At 35.8% G+C, this 18429-nt stretch overlaps 1 protein-coding gene across 1 annotated transcript in view; it reads left to right on the top strand.

The window, feature by feature from the left end:
* PCLO (piccolo presynaptic cytomatrix protein) overlaps positions 1–18429 on the top strand; it is a 318033-nt gene that overhangs the window by 276787 nt on the left and 22817 nt on the right. The window contains exon 24 of the mRNA XM_018910330.3: positions 691–758. Coding sequence (XP_018765875.2) covers positions 691–758 — 68 coding nt within the window. The remainder of the gene's footprint in view (positions 1–690; positions 759–18429) is intronic.

The raw sequence follows: 18429 nt of genomic DNA on the forward strand, positions 1-18429 counted from the left end.
TGACCCTTTAACCCCAAGGAATCACATGCAACAGAAGATAATGCCTTATAGTCTCTATCACAGCAGTCAGAGTCTTAAGGCAAAAAGAAAATTAAAAGCACAAATGTTTGAGAGTGATTTCAATCATGCCTTTGAGCTTGCAACAAGTATATTTAAAGACAGCTTATATTTTACCTAACTTTCATTGGGTAAAAATCGACATTAAGATTCTAATGAAGATTCTTTCTACATAAAATGCAGGAAAATAGTGAACTCCAGGGCATGATTTATTCCACTCTCTTTAAGATTAATGCTGAATTTTCAGAATTTTTGTTATGCTTAATCTAACCTATAAAGTAAAGCAATCATTTAAGAAGATGGCAACCACAAGTACACCTTACCTTTGAAGTAATGGTATGGTAGACCAAGTATCAATTTTTATGACTGCATATTGTATATTTCACTGTTGAATGTAACAAGATAAAGTGAGAAGATTTGCAGCCCCAGACTGATGTGGGGCAGGTAGCAGACAGCACCTGATGGACCCATTCTGTGAGAATGGACAGGCTTAGACAGAGGTGACTGCAGCTGCCTTCAAAAGAGAAAAAAGATAATATTCTTAAAAGAACCAAGCCTGGCATAGATGTATCATTGTTTTAGCTCTTATCTTTCTATGGTTTTATTGACAACAACAACCATATCTTTTCACAGAGGGAAGATGAGCCAGAATGGACAAGAACCAGTAAAGCAGTCGGGAGTAGGAGGAACTGATTCAGAAGGTAAAAAGAAATACAAAGAGCTCTACAGTGGTGTCCCATCTTTTTAGGAAGGATGTGCCCATTTCTTTGACTTGTCATGCTATGAAAAATTAGTGCCCAATTGTGAGAAATTGTGCCCAATTTCTTTGACTTGTCATGCTATGAAAAATTAGTCAATGCTCTATTTGTATTGTAGATTAAAATCCTGACTTTCATTTTTTTTAGAGGCCCTTTAGACAGAACACCAGTGTAATGAGTCTTCAGTTTAAATGAGAATGGTGTCTTTCCTGTATATTTAAATTAAATAGTTAGATTAAAATTAATAATATGTAATAATATCTGTCTTCTGATGTTCATTGCTTTTCAAATAAAACATACAAAGTATGGAGCTGACTCAATACTCAGTGGATTCGAAGAATATGTCTAATGCCTACCAGGCTCTATTTTTAAACCATTTCAGAATATTTAATTCATAAATCAATTATTAATATTAGTATTTACATAAAACATTAATTTAAAAGAAAAATATTAGCTGAGCAGGCTTGACTGCTGCACTTAAAGCAGATGAACTGTAATAAAACATTTATTGGATTGGGAAATCCTAAGTGATTTTGTTTTGGTATCAATGTGGTGCTGAGAAAGAAAAAGACATTGTAATGTTGGAGCTGGAAGGCACCTGAGAGAATGACTTTCAAAATTTCATAGGGAATGTGATTATCTTTTTCATGTGTAATAATGGAAAAACACATGAACATGGAGAGTGGTTTTCCTGAAGGACATGTTATGAAAATTACATTTCCCTTTGCATATGGGGTATATTCTTTCAAGTTTATGTTTATATTGACCTCAAATATAAAACTTAATTATCATGACCTTCATTTTATTATTAAAATAAAACCTTTTTAATTTAGATTAATTTCAATGAAGCTTTGAGTATCAATTGATTCATAGATCAAAATTTTTAAATAGAATTTATGAATGGACCTTAAGTTTAGTAATTTAAAAAAATGAACATTTTTCAGGTTTCTAAATCTCTATACATGAGGAAATAATTGCTGTTTCTATATTTGAGGAAAAAGCAATCTAATGTTCCACAGAGCTGAAGAAATCAAATTAGAACTTACAGGTAGATCTGAAAAGTTCTCTTTTCCAAAACAGGAATTCTTACTCATGTATATGCATTTTACTAAAAATTTCTATACATATCATTCATTAAAAATACTTAATAATTTTCTTTATCACATATGATATATTAAATATTTTGATAATCTTCCCATCAAAATTGAATTTTTCAATAGCATATTTAGGCATTTTAAGAAAATCTGGTTTTTAAAAGAGAAATGGTGGGATGAACATGGGCAGCCAAGAATTTTTTATTTTTATTTTATCATGATAAGTTTTATACAGATTTATAATTGTAAAAAATATCTTTTCATTATTTTGTTTATCATAAGTTGTCCTTTAGGTTATGTCGTGGATCCTAAATTTCAGAGCCAACAAATACAAAATATTTTCATTTCTTAATGGCATTATTAATTAACCCCAAACCCAAACAAATACAAGTAATAATAAACCAAACAATACCCAAACTACCTTTTGAAACATTCTGAAAGATGTGTATGTAACATTTGGTCTGAAATTACCTTTCCAAAGTTATGTTTCTTCTGGTCTTCAAAATTTGCAAATGACTCAAGAGCTGCAATTCCCTAATTTTCTCTTTACAATGCAATTCACCTCTGCTACCTTGGGAGCTCTAAGTGTTACAACTCCTAGTCTGATAAAATGGACTGGTTCTTATTGAGAGTTATTTGCCATTGAGAGAGGCTGGTGCAGTCAGCCTGGATTTTAGTGTCTGATTTCTAGCTGACTAAGAGGAGAAAGGTCAGTGTCAAAGGATAAATTAAACTAAAAGCTGGAATACAATTCTAGGGACTTTGAGTTTCAGCATGTAAGTGTAATTACCTTTTGGGAAAGTAGTTCAAACTTTAGAGGAAATTCAAGATTAACTGAGAATTACTTCAGTATTACAGATTTATTGTGGCATACTTTTTATAGATGAATAAAAGAGAATGAAAATCTTAAAACCATGCATTTTCTGTAGTTCACTCACCTGAGTTGTGGAGCAGATGAGCTGTGGTGTTCAGTGGAAGCAAATATTCCTTCCCACTTTTCATTAACTGTAGAGATCTCTCATAGCTGGCATTTGTATTCTTGTTTGCAAATAATGACTGAGAGTTACATTCAAAACTTTTTAATACTGGTACTCTTTTTTTTTACATTTTCAGACATTCTTAGGGCATAACTTCTGTAAAAAGTAGCCTTGGGTTAGGCTCTTTAAAATGGTGAAGAAAAAATTAAGTTGGTTGAACATGCATTTCTACTAGTGTGTGAAATGTTTTAGTCATCCAAGTCATTCACACAGGCCTGATAAATGTGTGGGGACTCAGAGGATCTTTAAGACCAGTAGCTGCAGGCAAAGAAAGGTGAGATCTCAAATGACAGTGAGAATTGTTTTCTGAGTGGCTGACACAAAATTGTAGCAACAGGGTTTAACTTCAGTTCACAGGAGTATGACAAAAAAAATTTAGGCATTTACATAAGTGAAATCTCCAGGGAAAATGATCCTTTTGTAATTGTTTGTCCACTTGTGTTAAGGTTTTTTTTGGGGAGTAGTTTTTGTGCTGTTATCATATATCAGTATAGTTTTAAGTAAATCCTGGAAAGCAGTGCTATCTACTTTGCTGTCATAACCAAATGGTCAATATAAACAACTGTGATTCTGTCTATGATAATTTCGTTTCTCTGACTATAGTATCTTCTCATAGTCTGTATTTTTGTACTACTTATTAATATATTAAAAAAATCAGGGTTTTGTTCTTGGACACTGTATTAGTTATTTTTATGATATGCATTGTTGCATGTTATCTTACTCTGGGCATTCTGCCCTGAGCAGATGAAATACTTCATTTTCCTAAGCTTCAGTAAATCTTATTATACATACTGTGGTCTCCATTAAGTTATGCAAGCCAACTTCTGTATTTGTTTCAGAAAGTGCAATATACCTTGTTCAAAGATTTCTTATGACCTGGTTAGAGTATTACAGACATTATAAAAAGCCCAACTGCATCCATGTAAAGATTGAAACTAACTATTAAAAACACATGATTAATATCTTGATTCAGTTGTAGATCATGACTGGTCTCTCTGTCCTATGAGGGTGCTCAGCCAATAGGCTCCAGATGGTATTTCCCACCTACCAACCATTTATCCATTTAAAAAATATATGGGCAAAATTATTTCCATACAATTTTAAAGGGTGAATTTGGTAGGTAATCCCAAGATGCCATTATTTCTAGTAGAAGAAAGATATATAGATATAAATAGCATTGTGATGGAAATGTTGTATCTTCTCTTGTTGAAGATTCTGTATGCAGGCAAAATATTCTTCAGTCATTCCTCAGTCCTCAAGCACTGAGGTCCATCTCAAGCAAAGTCTCTTTTAGGAGTGTGTCAGGAGGTTTTGGGGTGAATGAGTACTCACAGTGCTTCTGTAATCCTCTGTGGCTGGCCTTATTGTTGTGAGGATTTTCAGTCAGAAAATTGTAATCTTTCTACAGGAGCAGTGCAGCACCTCACCCAAATCTTCCAAGACAGTGGAGTTTTTCTACCTTTCATTTTTCTTTCTTTTTTTTTTTATTACCCTCCAGTCCATGTCCTGAATACCAAAATCTTCTGTTCACCTGTTCAGCCATGTCTTAAAGGTTCAATTTATGACCTTTCCAGTGGCCCTTTGAGCCTCATACTTTGAGTGTAATTAAACAAAGTTCTCTGAGTAAGAAACTGTCTCCCTCTACAGGTGATTGAACCTGAACAGAAATTTTCAGAATGTTCTAGTAAAGCCCCAGTAAATATATTTCCATAGGACAACAGAAGGAATAGATTTGCACTATTTCAAAATCTAAAGGTGCACATATACTTACTGAATTTCTACAAAATGATAGGACATAGATATGTGCTAATTTAGTGTAAACTGTGGCAAACTCTTTCAGGAGTTTTCCTATTTTTAATTTTTTTTGTCGTGCTAGTAATCTGCCTAAATTAGAGATTAAAGGAAATAACAAAAAGCAAGCACAACAACAAGACCTAAACATATTCTGTGATCATATTCTAACAAATTTTACCATACTGTGAGTTTAATTTCAACCTTTCAAAGTAGTCTAAGATTAAAAAACCCTTTTATTTTTTCTTCATTTTTGAGCTCTGTGGTTCATCAGCCAAAATGATAGACTAATAAATTCAGAAAGATTTAATTTCTTATCACTGTATTTCAATAATTTAGGCAGTCTAATCTTCATTCATGACAAAAATTTTTGAAATTCCACAGAAACCTTAAAACATGTTAGGAAGTCATTCTAAAAAGATTTTGGAAAGGTGCATGACCCTCTGACTTGTAAATGTTAATTGGGAATAATTTGACTTGTAAATGTTCCTTTATAGTTTCCTGAACCATCCTAGTGAAATTTTCATCCATCCTTTCTGCACAGAATAGACCCTGGAGCAAATTGTCTTGCAAACAGTTTCCTACTGTTTCTGCTGAAGAGGAGCACCCAGGAGTGAAAAGTGGATTAGCTCTCTTGAGTAAAACAAGGCATGAAGCAAACTGACAGAATAGGCACAGCTAACCAATGCCATGTTCTTCAGAGTAATTAAAACTCAGAGAAAAGAATTCATTTTTACTTGTTCTTAAATTAGGCTAAATAGCAATCTTTAAACCACAGGATTCATTGTACTGTGACCAAGAACAGGCTGAGGGCTTGTTGCATCCCACATCTTAAAATACTTGCATTTTGATTTCTTTTAAATCCCAAGGTTGAAATATCAGAAGTATGACATTAATCCTTATGGGGATGTTCAGAGAAAAATGTCCTAATATTGGACCTTCAACCATAAAGTTAAAAGAGGAGAAAAAAGGCAGATGGAGAAAATTATTGACAGATAATTGTGATACAGTTACTGAGATTTGCAAATGCTCTTGTATATGCACAAGTCTATATTTTGATGTCTCATTTGTCCAGGCTAGAAAATAGGAGGTTTGCTGCAGGTGAGAAACTTTCTTGCATTAGAATAATCAGAGACAGAGCATCTTTCCTATGGAGACAGGCTGAGAGAGTTGGGTTGTCCAGCCTGGAGAAAAGAAGACTCTGAGGAGACCTTGCTGTGACCTTGAAATAGTTAAAGGGGACTTACAAACAAAAGGAAAAAACATTTACCAGGGCCTACAGTGACAATGGTTTTAAACTGAGAGTAGATTTACATTGAGTATATGAGGCACTGGATCAGGTTTCCCAGAGAAGTGATGGATGCCCTAACCCTGGAAGTGTTCAAGGACAGGATGAACACTGGGGCTTTGAGCAGCCTGGTCTAGTGGGAGGTGTCCCTGTCATGGGGTGGGGGTGGGAGCAGATGCTCTTTAAAGATCCCTTCCAACCCAAATCATTCTATGACTCTTTGATATGAAAGAGTTGAGAAAGATTTTTTTGAAGATTTTTGAGAGAGATTTTTTTTTGAAGGATTTTTGAGAAAGATTTTTGAAGGGCTCAACACACAAACTGCAAATATGCCTGCTGGGTGTGAGTGGTGTTCTGGGAGCTGCTGTCCACTGAGGTGTTTGACAATTACAGAAGTAAAAACATTTCTGTCCTTCAGCAGTGATTTCTTCTGTCCCTTTGATTAGGAGCATCAGGCACCTACATTTCACACACTTCATCCAGTGTTTTGTTTTGAACAGATAGATGGGTCAGTAACTCTGTGCCAGGAAAATTCCACTTTCTTTTTAGTTTCTTTGGATTGTTTCAACTACTGAAGCAACATCAGAATGTCACATGTACAGTGATGGGTAGCAAGATTCTGAGAACTGTTATTTCCAAGGAAAATTGCAAGTATAATTGCATGGCATACAACTGCTCATTTCTATATTTATGTCAGGAAGTGACTGAATAGACAGAGGAACTGTGAATTCACTTGCCGGAGTAGTCTTCAATTTACCTACAGATCATAAACTAGTACATATTTATTTTTCTTAAAATTGATTAAATTGAACTAAACTGATTTTTTTTTATCTTCTGTAACATGATTCCTGACTCCTTGCAGTATAAATAACAGCATACAGAGCAGCAGAAAATGACAAGTCAGAAGCAGTGACTTTCACCATGGTGGAGAACAGTTCTGTGTTTCTGGACCAAGGCTTAAACCAATCCTTTTTAAGGCCTTTTAAGATTGGTATCTCAAAACCACTGGAAACATCAGCTATTTATGTCAAATACTATCTTTGACATTTGCTGCCTTCCCAACAACTCTAATAATTCTGGATTTTTGAACATTTAATCCTAACATATACTAAAATGTGTGAGAACCTGGAAAAAGTCTGGAATTGCAAGTATTTTTTTTTTGAATCAAGAGTCTTTACTGACTGAGTGTGAGATTTCTGACTTGATTCTAATGGATATTGATCCATGGATGCAAAGAGAAATACAGACAGTCTGAAATGTTACCAACATTTCAGCACCAGTCAGATTACTACTGACTTGAACAGTGCTTGAATTGTACTTTTTAAGTTTTGAGTTCATGTCATGTAAATAGCAAAAGAAATTGCTGCACATTCTCATTGTCTTTCCTCAAGAGCAATAGAAACATGTTAATCTCTTTTTAGAAACCCATTCTTAGTTTCTGTTATACCTGCTTTTATAGCCCTACTGCCCTTCTGATTTACATGTAGAAAAAATTTTTTTTTCAAAATAAAATATTGCTGATTAAAATGTAATCCTTTCCCAGGGAGATATCTAATTGAAAAAAGAAAAACTGCCAAAGTTCTCTACTATCCCTATAAATAAAAAGGCTAAAATTCAACCTGACTTTGTTGAAACTTCCTATAATATAAAATCAGAACCTTGCTTTCTGCCATCTACTACTTGACACTAGAATTTTAATCAATACCAACAAAATTTAAAGCAGAAAATATCAGCAAGGCTAATTTCACATGAGCAGCTGCTACATTACAGAGCAAAAAAATGACATAAGGGAATAGAAAACAAGTACTGAAAGCACTTGCAGATAGCCTGTCATATGCTGATTTTAAGAATTTAAAAGATCAGATATGCTTTTCTGTCACAAGGGATCCTTAAGCAATGAGCCAGGCCTGTTCTTATCCTCACTCATTTCTTAAAAAGAATTCTGTATTTCATGCATGTCCCCTTAAGCTAGGAATAGCCTTACTACTAATGCCTAAAACCCAAACTTTAAAAACTCAGTCAAGATAAACAACAGCAGCTTTATAAACCTAAGTATTATCAACTTCCTCCCTAAACTCTGAGAAGTATTTTTTTATCTGTCCCCAACTGGCCCCACATTCTAATTTCCCACCTGGCTCTCCAGTAATAATTGGAGCAATTAGTTCTGCCTTCCTGAGGTATTTGCCAGTATAATCCAGCTGGTTTTCCTAAAAAGAAGCAGAAAGAATTTAAATAAGAAAAAAGTTGACAGCCAGAGATAAAAAAAAATAGAGGAAAAGAAGGACAGGTTCTGTGTTCTTGTATCCACAACACAAACAGCATTGATTTACAGTGTTACAAATCAGCCTAGTTCTGAACTGCCACTGTAAAGTGTCATCAAAACAAAAGTAAATAATCCAGGGAGACTCTGCCTAACTGGGAGCTGGGCTACAGTTTCTGCAGTTCTGAGTTCTGTATGAACTTTGACTAAAAGGCAATTAGCCCTTAAATTGTGTCTCAAGATAATTCTAAAACAAAATTATTTTTTTTAAGTTCTAGCTTTAAAAATTCTGATTTTCCCATGGGATCTGTTTAAATTTTTAAAAAATTACTAAGACAAATGAAACAACAAAAAAAAGCTTAAAAGCACAAGTATTTATTCTGAAAACCAAAATATCACACCTTTGAAATAATACTTCAGTAATCACCTGGAAAGTTAATTTTCTTGGTTTATATTATTAATCACTTTTACTGGCCAAGCTCTTCAATACATTTCAGTTAACATAAAGCTTCTTGGAACTTTCAGAAATCTTCTCTTGGTGATCTCTTGGAGTTGCAATGAGCTCTGAGAGTTTGAGCTTGGAATCAGAATGTAATTCTGGTTCAAGAGTAATGGTGGTAATTCAGAATGTAATTCTGATTAAGTTTGAGCTTGGAATCACTAATTCCATCAAAAATCTGACAAATATATATCATTTAATATCAGATTAAAAAATATTTGTAGAATTTTGGAACCTTTTTTAATAAGATGTGGTTATGAAGGAAATCTGATTTAATAGTACCTGGCACATTTAGTATAAATAACCAGTTAATAATGAAGACTGTCCACACTGGGAGGCAAGTAGAGGGATCCCCACCAAATCTGAGTGAGGGTGAAGGTGCTGGAGTGTGGTTAACTGAACCTGACCCGTGTCTGAAGAAAGGCTGCTTCATCTAGTGAGAAATTTAAAACAGAAATAGAGTCACTTTCCATGGTTAATGTTCATTTAGAATCAGTAAAAGTCAGGTTGAGGCATTAATATGATAGAAAGTGAATTGTAAATCCAAAATGGTTTCGCCTCTGTCATGAAACTGAAACCAGGACTTAAAAAGTAGAGCTTTTAATGTCAGTTTCATGGAAAATCCAGGTGATCTCTTCTTTTTAGCATTGTGATTAAGATCTGGAATATTGTGCATGCTCCAAGGGAAAAAAGTAAGTAAAATACGTCTGTTCTAAAGTCAATAATATTCAATACTCAAATACATATAGACTATTCAGTAGTATGAATGATGTTAAGGGGGCTTCAAGACATCATCCCAATGATCCAAGGCACACTATTGCTCCTAAAAGTCTTTTTCTAACTTACACCAAAAATTCTTAGCACTGATAGAGATGTCCCAGCTTCATTAGTCTGTTCTGTTGATTATCTTTAACAGTAACATGTTTTTCCTATGTTCTAGTCCAGTTGCTTGATGAAATTAATACTCAAGGACAGAAAAAAGAATCCAAATCCAAGAGCTTCCATTCACAAATATAGCATATTTTATCTAGTACTTCCTGTAAAAAGGTTATTCTAAGCTTGCCTACAAATGATAACTCAGCTGTTCCTATGGAATAGTTCTGTGTTAGAACTTTGCTTGCTGTATTTATTTGAAAGGTTACAAAAACCAAGATTTTCGTAACTTGTTTCTAAACTAGAGAGTCCTTTATAGCTCCTTAGTGTCTTAAGATTCTTAAAAATTTTTTTAGTTTAATTTATAACTTAGAAATTAAACTATAATCCTGGAGATTCAGAAAAGAGGGTTTTTGTTTACCTTTACATATTCTTGAATTCAACCCTTTTTTTTGGACTGGTATTCAAACTGTTACTTGGGAATGCTGTTTAAATGCAGATAAATCTAGAGCATTTCCAGGTGGGATCACATGGCAAGCTAAAATTAAACTTCAGCTGATCTTCATTTTAGCATGTGAGAGTCCTCAAAATTATTGGACTGTAAATTGTGTTGAAAGAGAGAAGGCTTTAAAAAATCAGTTCATTAGAAGGAACATAAATCATTCCTATGAGGACAATGCCTGGATATGTCCAAGTTTTCTGGTAGAGAGTGTGCTTTCATGCCTATAGCTAGAAACTCCTGCTTTGTCCCCACTTAATTTTCAGATAAATTTCCTTTCCATAATGTTGATTTTTGCATCCTATGATAGTATTCTTACAGGCTTGCAGCTCTAATGAAATGTGTTATCCACTGCTGCAGAATGTGAATAATGGCTTGTGTGTTAAGGGAGAGGTTTGGTGTGTGTATTTCTTATAAAGAGTTCCTAACAGTTTGTCCTGTGAAGGCATTTGTAATTACTTTAGGCTGTTATATGTTGGTCTTGCCTTTTGTGCATTATTTATTCTGACATTACTAGGCTATGACTGGGAGGGAGTCAAATGGATACAAGACTAGACAAATCCAGTAAAAAGTAATGTACTCTGTGTGCTGAGTTGACACAAAAGTTTATTTATCCTTATCTGCAAAAGGATTCAGGATCTTTAAGCATAGGTGTATTCTGCTGTTTGAAATACTGAATTTTCTGCCTCAAACCAGTTACTGTTGCAGAAAGTTATGGGTATCCTCTAGATTCCAAATCAAATCTGCCATTCCAGATCAGCCAGTCCTTTTCCTTTGGTTAGGAGCCAAAAGATTATAATGAAAATTTAAAGCATTTATTTTAACTTCCTTATCTAATGTTTAAGTGGGTCATATTAGATGAGATTAGTGCTCCAAATGGTCTGTATGGTAATGCCATCCATTGCAGAAGTCTTTATTTTCTGAAAACACCCTTTAGTATGATTTCTTTCTGTCATACCTTCTTTTTAAATATTTCTTTAGATTTTTTTTTTTTTTTTTTTTTTGTCTGCCATATAGGCTTTGCACTCTGACTGACTGTGATAACAGCAGGACTGAATTTGCATGCCTTGGAAAATGCACAAATCTTCTGGAGATAGCTGGGCCAGACTGATACATACACCTGCCTTCATGTTTGACACCACTGTAGTACCTACAAGTCCTCATCCTTTTCAGAAGGCTGCTAGCATGCTGCCTACAATAACTAGTCAGCTTGGGTGATTTACTAGTCCCATGTGCAATTTGCATCAATGCCTGCTGAGAGTGCTTTGGATTCTTGCTGTTTCCTCCTGCTGCTCATCCAATATCTACAGCATGATTCACCAGCCTCCTGGTTGCCTTGGCTGTGCCTGGCTGAGTGTTTAGCTTTTTAGAAACACATTCAAATTCATGGAACACTCTGTTATATTCTTGAAGGAATTGGATTCCCACTGATCTGAATGCAATTATTTGCCTTTTCTATAAGCTAAGCCCTTCTGACTAGTCTGATAGTCTGAAAAGTTCCTTTTTCTGGGCAAGTAAAAGAGAGAAAAGGGGATCTCTCCACCATGTCTCTGGACATTTGTGAGACTAACAAAAAAGACACCTTATCTCCTTGTTTATATGTAATTTTTAAGACTATTTTGGGTTTCATTTATATTTTAAAGCAGTATGCAAATCTCTAACTTTATAGAGACACATTTTCCCCATCATTTTTATGTTTGAAAAAGTGAAGCCTACACAATATCTACACTGAGTATCTTCCTTCCTACTTGGTGCATCCTTTTCAAACACATCCACAAAGCAAAGTTATCTAAATTCCTGTCAAATTGTATGATTCAGAAACTATCAGTGCAACAATAGGTTTTTAAAGCCCATGATAAACCTATACAAAAGGAATCTAAACAGTGTTAGAAAAAGAATAAAAGGAAAATTACATTAGATTTTTTTTCTCCTTTGGAGAACATTATGGGCACAAAAACCAGCTTTCACATCAATAGTTAAAGAGAATTTAGGAAGCAGATCCTAGGAGATGATCTTCACCTCTCCTAGCAACCACACCTTACCTAGCTGTTGTTCCACTGATTAAAGGAGCTACTCCAGATATGCAAAATTATAGAAAGAAAATGATATATTGAAGACACTCACCTTTAGAAAATGGGTATACTTGGAAAAATCCTGCAGCATGAGAAATAGATTTTTACAATTTGTCTTCAGTAGTGGAGACAATGTCAATGCCAAACTGTTTTCCAACAGCAACCAGAAAGGCAGCAGGAGTGAGTCAAAGCCAGTTTTTCTAATAACATTTCTCATTCTTTGGAAAATACCCCAGCAACTAATGTGTCATTGTACACTGCTTTTTTCCCCAGACTCTTGAAATTGTCTTGTTGAATCTACTGTCTTTTATGCAAGTACAGATCTATAAAGGAGGAAAGGTAAAGAGACCATACCCTTTCCATAAATGTCTCATTATTTTGGATATGTGCCTTCTTGCATTATAAGGAAAAACCCCTCTGATATCACAGCTACATCCAACTATATTATGACAAATCAGTTGTCTCTTTATTGGCAGCATCTACTGCCCTCAGGTTAGTTGTTCTGAATAAAATTCCAAAATTAAATATTGCTGTTTTCTTGTTGAACAAAGCTGACTAATTTGTTTCAAGCACAATTTTCTGCCACTGGCTAAAGATTCTAAATTGAAGACAGCTTGAAAAATGGATATAATAGGAAGTGATGCAAATCCTGAGAGAAAGAACACCCACACAAACAACAAACACATCCTTTTTTCTCTGCCCTTCTCTGGGATCAACTGAATATGTGAGTACATATTTAAAGCACTGACCAAAGGTAATAATTATTCCAATTTCTGCTATAATTTTGAGCAGAAAGTTCTTTCTTGAGGATTCTATGTCTGTTGTGATCATGGATTAAAGTAAAAAAAAAGAAATCATATCTTTTGGATGCATTTTGTGAATTTATCTACATAATTAGTCTTATGTTAATAATCCAAATTACACCATAGCAGATTTTTTTCTTAAAAAAGGTCCTAAAAATTATCTGAGCAGATTTCCTAAAGAAATTACAAGTTTTGATGAAGTTTTAACTGTTTAACTAAAGATATCCCAACATATTCTAGGAAGGGATGAATATAACTGACATCTTCCTTAGTTTCCTAATGAATCGTTTGAATTAATAACCTGATCTTTATAATACAGTCCCTTGCAATGGCAAAATGAGATTTCCAATACCTTCTCCACTGACTGAAGTGTTTTAAGGCTTGTATGAACACTTGTTTTATGGTACCAAGTTACCTTTGATGGTTGGCAGAGGAACTTCAAGGTTTCTGCATCATTTTGAAATTGGCAGAAGTGGGAAGATGGTGGTTCCAGCTGGAAACTTTAGATAATGCACACTGTGCATTCTGTCCTTCCATCTGTTCTGGTGGCCTTTAAATGTCTCCAGTGAAGGAGACTCCACACTCTCTCTGGACAATCTGTTCCACTGCTTGGTCACCCACAAAATCAAGAAGTACTTCCTCATGTTCAGGTGGAGCTTGCTGGGCATGAGTTTCTGCCCATTGCTCTTGTCCTTTTGCTGAGCACCACTGAACAGAGCTCGGTCCATCCTCCTACCACCATCCCTTCAGGTACTGATAGACATTGGTGATGTCTTCTCAGTTGTCTCTTCTCAAAGCTGGATAGGCCCAATTCTCACAGCTTTTCCTCACGAGAACAAATCATTTTTATAGCCCTTTGATGGGCCTGCTCCAGGATCTCCATGTCTCTCTTGTTCTGAGCAGCCAAGGACTAGACACAGCACAGCATTTGTGGCCTCACAAGGGCTGACTAGATGAGCAGGATCACCTCCCTCAGCCTGCTGGCAATGATCTTCCATCATTGGCCTTCCTGGCACCAGGGCACACATGCAGAGCTGATTGTCCACCAGGACTCCCAGGTCCATCTCTGCAGAGCTGCCTTCCAGCAGGTGCAATCTGTGCTCCTCCCCAGGTGCAGGACCCTGCGCTTGCCTGCGTTGAATTCCAGAGGGTTCTTCTCTGCCCAGCTCTCCAGCCTGTCAAGGTCCATCTGAAGGGCTACACAGCCCTCAGGGCTATTGGCCACTCCTCCCAGCCTTGTGTCATCAGCCAGCTTGATGGGAAGTATCTACCCCTTCATCTAAGTTATAAATTGAACAAGACCCAGTATGAAAACCCTGGTGGGATATCACTTGTTGCAGGTTTTCATCCAGGTCTCTGTGCCACTGATCAAAGCCCCCTGAGCTCTGCTGTTCAGCCAGTTCTCCATTCACCTCCCTGTCCTCTTGTCCAGCCTTCACTTAATGACTTTGTCTGTGAGGATATCATGGGAGAGAACATCAAAAGCCTTACTGAAGTTTGGTAAGTAACATTCCACTGCTCTCCCCTCACCTATCCAGACAGGTTTTGGAATTCAAGTGATGCTTGTGACAGGAGAGACTGCCTTCAGTGAATTAAAGGAAGTTTTACCATTGGAATTCAGTATTTCCCCATTTGAGTTCTGCAATAAATTCTGAAATAAATTAATATATTTCATTGCATTGTGCAGGAAACATTGCTTCACTGCTGTATGAATTATATAACATTTATACATGGTCATGGCACACATAGATTACATAACACAGCCAAATAGATGCAGTGGCCTGGATGAATAATGTTTAACAGTTTAGGTCGGGGTGTACTTCATGAAAGTCATGGAAATTTCAGCAGCCTAATATTGGCATGAGAGAAGAGGGATCACACATTGGGAAACTTTCAAGTATGTGAAAAATACAGGAGTGGTGCTGGAGAATGCAGAAAAATTACATTTGAAGCGTTTAGATGACTGAGCAATTAAAGTTTTGCAAATGATTCTTGAAGTTGGGAAATCTGTCCACTGAGCAAACCTGAGCAAAGACTCAACAGGTTTTTATTCTAGTAGTTAAAGTAGCAGCAATTTGTCCTACTCTATTTAAAATTTACTGTATTTTCTTTAAAAAGATGATCTTCAGCTCCCCAGGTTATCACAGGGCTGACTCACTGTACTGTATTTACTCTAAATAAGCAGAACTATACTTCAGAAAGTTGCTTACATAAGTGTAGGGAATCCTTTGTGACACAGACTTTTTGGAAGTCAAATAGCCTGTCTTGTCTTCAGAGAAATAGCCAAACTATGTAATTTTTGCTCCTCTTGTTGGTTTCTGTACTGATGCTAGTGGCATTTTTTTTGTGTCTTTTTTTCCCTTTTTTTATTGCAGTAAATTGTGAAAGGGAAGGTAGGATCTATGAACCATTTCAAGTAGAAAATTTGTGTAATGGTACATGGTAGGATCAAAACTGTTACCAGCAATTTAAAATTAACTATAACTATAACTTCATATTTGAGCCCAAATATTTAGACTTGACTGGTTCAACAAGCAAATACTTTGTGCTGAGGCAAGGTAGATTCCTAGGATTAAGTCTCCTTCAGTGATAAATATGCTTACATTTGAACAAATGAACATATATTCATACACATGTGTTAGGATCAAAGGATGGTTCTGCCCAAATTAAGGTGCAAATGAGACCACATGCCAATGTCAGGACTATGAATTTTATTGAAGGGTGGATGTGTGGTAGGGAGGGCAGAGAGAGGAGAGAGAAAGATTAAGTAGCAATGTAGTCACCACCACATGGATTGCTGTGGCATTCTTCCTGCCCTTCCTTCTCTGGTCTTCTCTCTGGTGGGGGTCCTTAGGGTGTTCTTCTGGAGGTATCACTTTTGTAAAATCTAACTCCCAGGTATCCACAGAATTTACATGCTGTTCCCACAGCTTGGGCTGGCCTGTGAATAAGGACTTGCTTCCTTTCTCAGTTTGCCATGGGGGGAATTTTTGTCCAGATAGGCTGCCCAGATCTTGCCTCAGCTTGGCATCTTCCTATTGTTGCCTTCTGCACTTATTGCAAGTTCCCACATCACAGTGGGGTTTTGTCCACTTCACCTCAATTTAGGCCTGGAATTAATGCCTTCCTGGTTGCCCCCTGTGCCTCTGGTGGTGCTTTATCTTATGAGAACTTTTTTCCCTGACTGTGTCTTGAGGTATTTCACTGCATTCTTTAAGTCCTGACAACATGTGCATGTATATATAGATATATGTACACATATATGAGTTATTGAATCTCACATAGATATATACATACATATGGACACACATCTATTATGACTTAATAGCTCTTTGGCATACCTCTTTGGAAATAAAAAACAAACCTGAGTTCTGAATGAAATGCTTCATCTGTGTCTGTGGGGTTCTTCATTATTCAAAATACTGCTTTTGTTTCACTAGCTTTTGTTATCTGGAGAATGAGCATCACTGTTTTTAACTGCAATGGATAACAAAAAAAGATTAGACCTGTGTTGCATAGTGGCTCTGATATAAAAAGGCAACAAATCCTATTAATATTCAGTTTTGCAATTGACTTTTACCTGTCAATTGTAATGGTCTTCCTTATTATAAACATTTACTATAATTTGATGATTAGTGATTTCACTGGAAATTTCTTTAGAATCTTAAATAAAGAATAAGGAAAATTATGATCTGATATTTAATATTTTGCAAGCAGCACCTGCTTAAGTAGTTTGGGTGTTTCGCTGAATAAAAAAAGTTTTATTTCAGTCTCTTACTCTTTCTGTTTTTATGTTAATTATCTAATTAAAAGCTTAGAGTTTTGTCTACTTTACATAAAAAACCCTAATTCAATATCTTTTTACAGCTGGGACCTCTGAAATAGGTAATACAATGAGAAATTTCATCATGGGGTTTATGGAAGGATCAGCCACTTAAATACAAATTTTCTAATCAGTGGAATGAAATAACCAATCTGAAGATGCAATTGATCTGACCTATTTTAGAGATCCATTTGCAAGTGAGACCAACTGCATTCTAGATGAGCAATCCCTCAGATGAAGACAGCATCATTCAGACAGATGAATCCCAGCAGCAGGGTACCTAGTGTCCAACAGATGTTAGGGGACAGCCACTGTAAAACATTATTCTAAATGCATCAAGAAGCAACTTTTAAACCCATTTGACTTTATTTGAAAAAAATGCTAATTTGTATTGGTCTGAAGTTCTAAAATGACTGCTGTGCTCAACACTAAGTGCAATTACCATTCGGAGTAAGTTCCATAATTATCTTGAACAAACAAGAAGCACAAGATGTGTCAATTTGGTTTTTGTTTTTGTTTTATTTGTTAGAAAAGGCTCTAACTAGAGCATGAAAAATAGAATAGTTTTGGGTAGTTTTGGGTTAACAGTTTACTCGGATACAATATAATAATTTTGAAATCATAGACATATAATTGTTATAGAGAACCAGTTGGAACACTGAAGCAGGTCAAAAATCTGCCAGTTTTGTGCATCTGTAGATAGGAAGTACTAATTCTATTTTAATTGCATTTATATAATTTATTATTTTCAGTTCTTAGAATTCATTGTTTCTAACCAGTCTGATGGGGCTGCTATTTTTTGGTTTGTGTTTGTTTATCTTATTGATTGGTTAGGGGTTTTGGTTGGTTGGTTGGTTGGTTGGTTGGTTGGTTGGTTGGTTGGTTGGTTGGTTAGTTTTTTATCAAGACAAAAGGAATTTTTCCAGGATTAGTGATCAATTTAACAATAAGTTTCTCTTTTTGTTTCCTCTTGAGGAGAACCCCACGCTAGTCCTCTCTTCTTTCCACCTTTAAAATCTCCCTGGAAAAAGTAAAAAAACCAAACCCAGCACTGTAGAGATGATATCCTGTAGAATCCTTCCACAGATTCATTTATTAACACAAATCTCATTAGAAAGTAGGAACATCCCTGATTCACTGAATCTTGATTTCTGTAGATCTGCAGGTACTGAACACCTCTTAGGGTTTTTTTGTCTCTCAGAGGAGTTGGTTGTATTTGCTGAAAGAATTTCACCCACAAAAGAAGTTAGCAGACTGCAGGTTCCCTCGTTGACCTGGGGCAAGCCTGGCAAGAAGCTCTGGGTGCCTAAAGAGATCAGATGTGCTCTTCTCTGAGTCTTTACCTCTGTGGAGATAGTGGGTCTGTCCCTGCTCACTTCACTCTAGCTCACCAAGAATCAAAGCAGACAGAGTTAAAATCTGTCACTGTCTTGAGGGAAAAATCACAACAGAAAACACAAGTAGATCATAATAAAACACAACACACAGAATTAGTAACTTCCTGGGTTTTTTTAGACAGTGTCACTAATATTTATCATCACTGACTGTTCAATCTACCTCAGATTTAACTATATA

The sequence above is a fragment of the Serinus canaria genome, chromosome 1A (genome assembly GCF_022539315.1).
Source record: "Serinus canaria isolate serCan28SL12 chromosome 1A, serCan2020, whole genome shotgun sequence".
Classification (NCBI taxonomy): Eukaryota; Metazoa; Chordata; class Aves; order Passeriformes; family Fringillidae; genus Serinus; species Serinus canaria.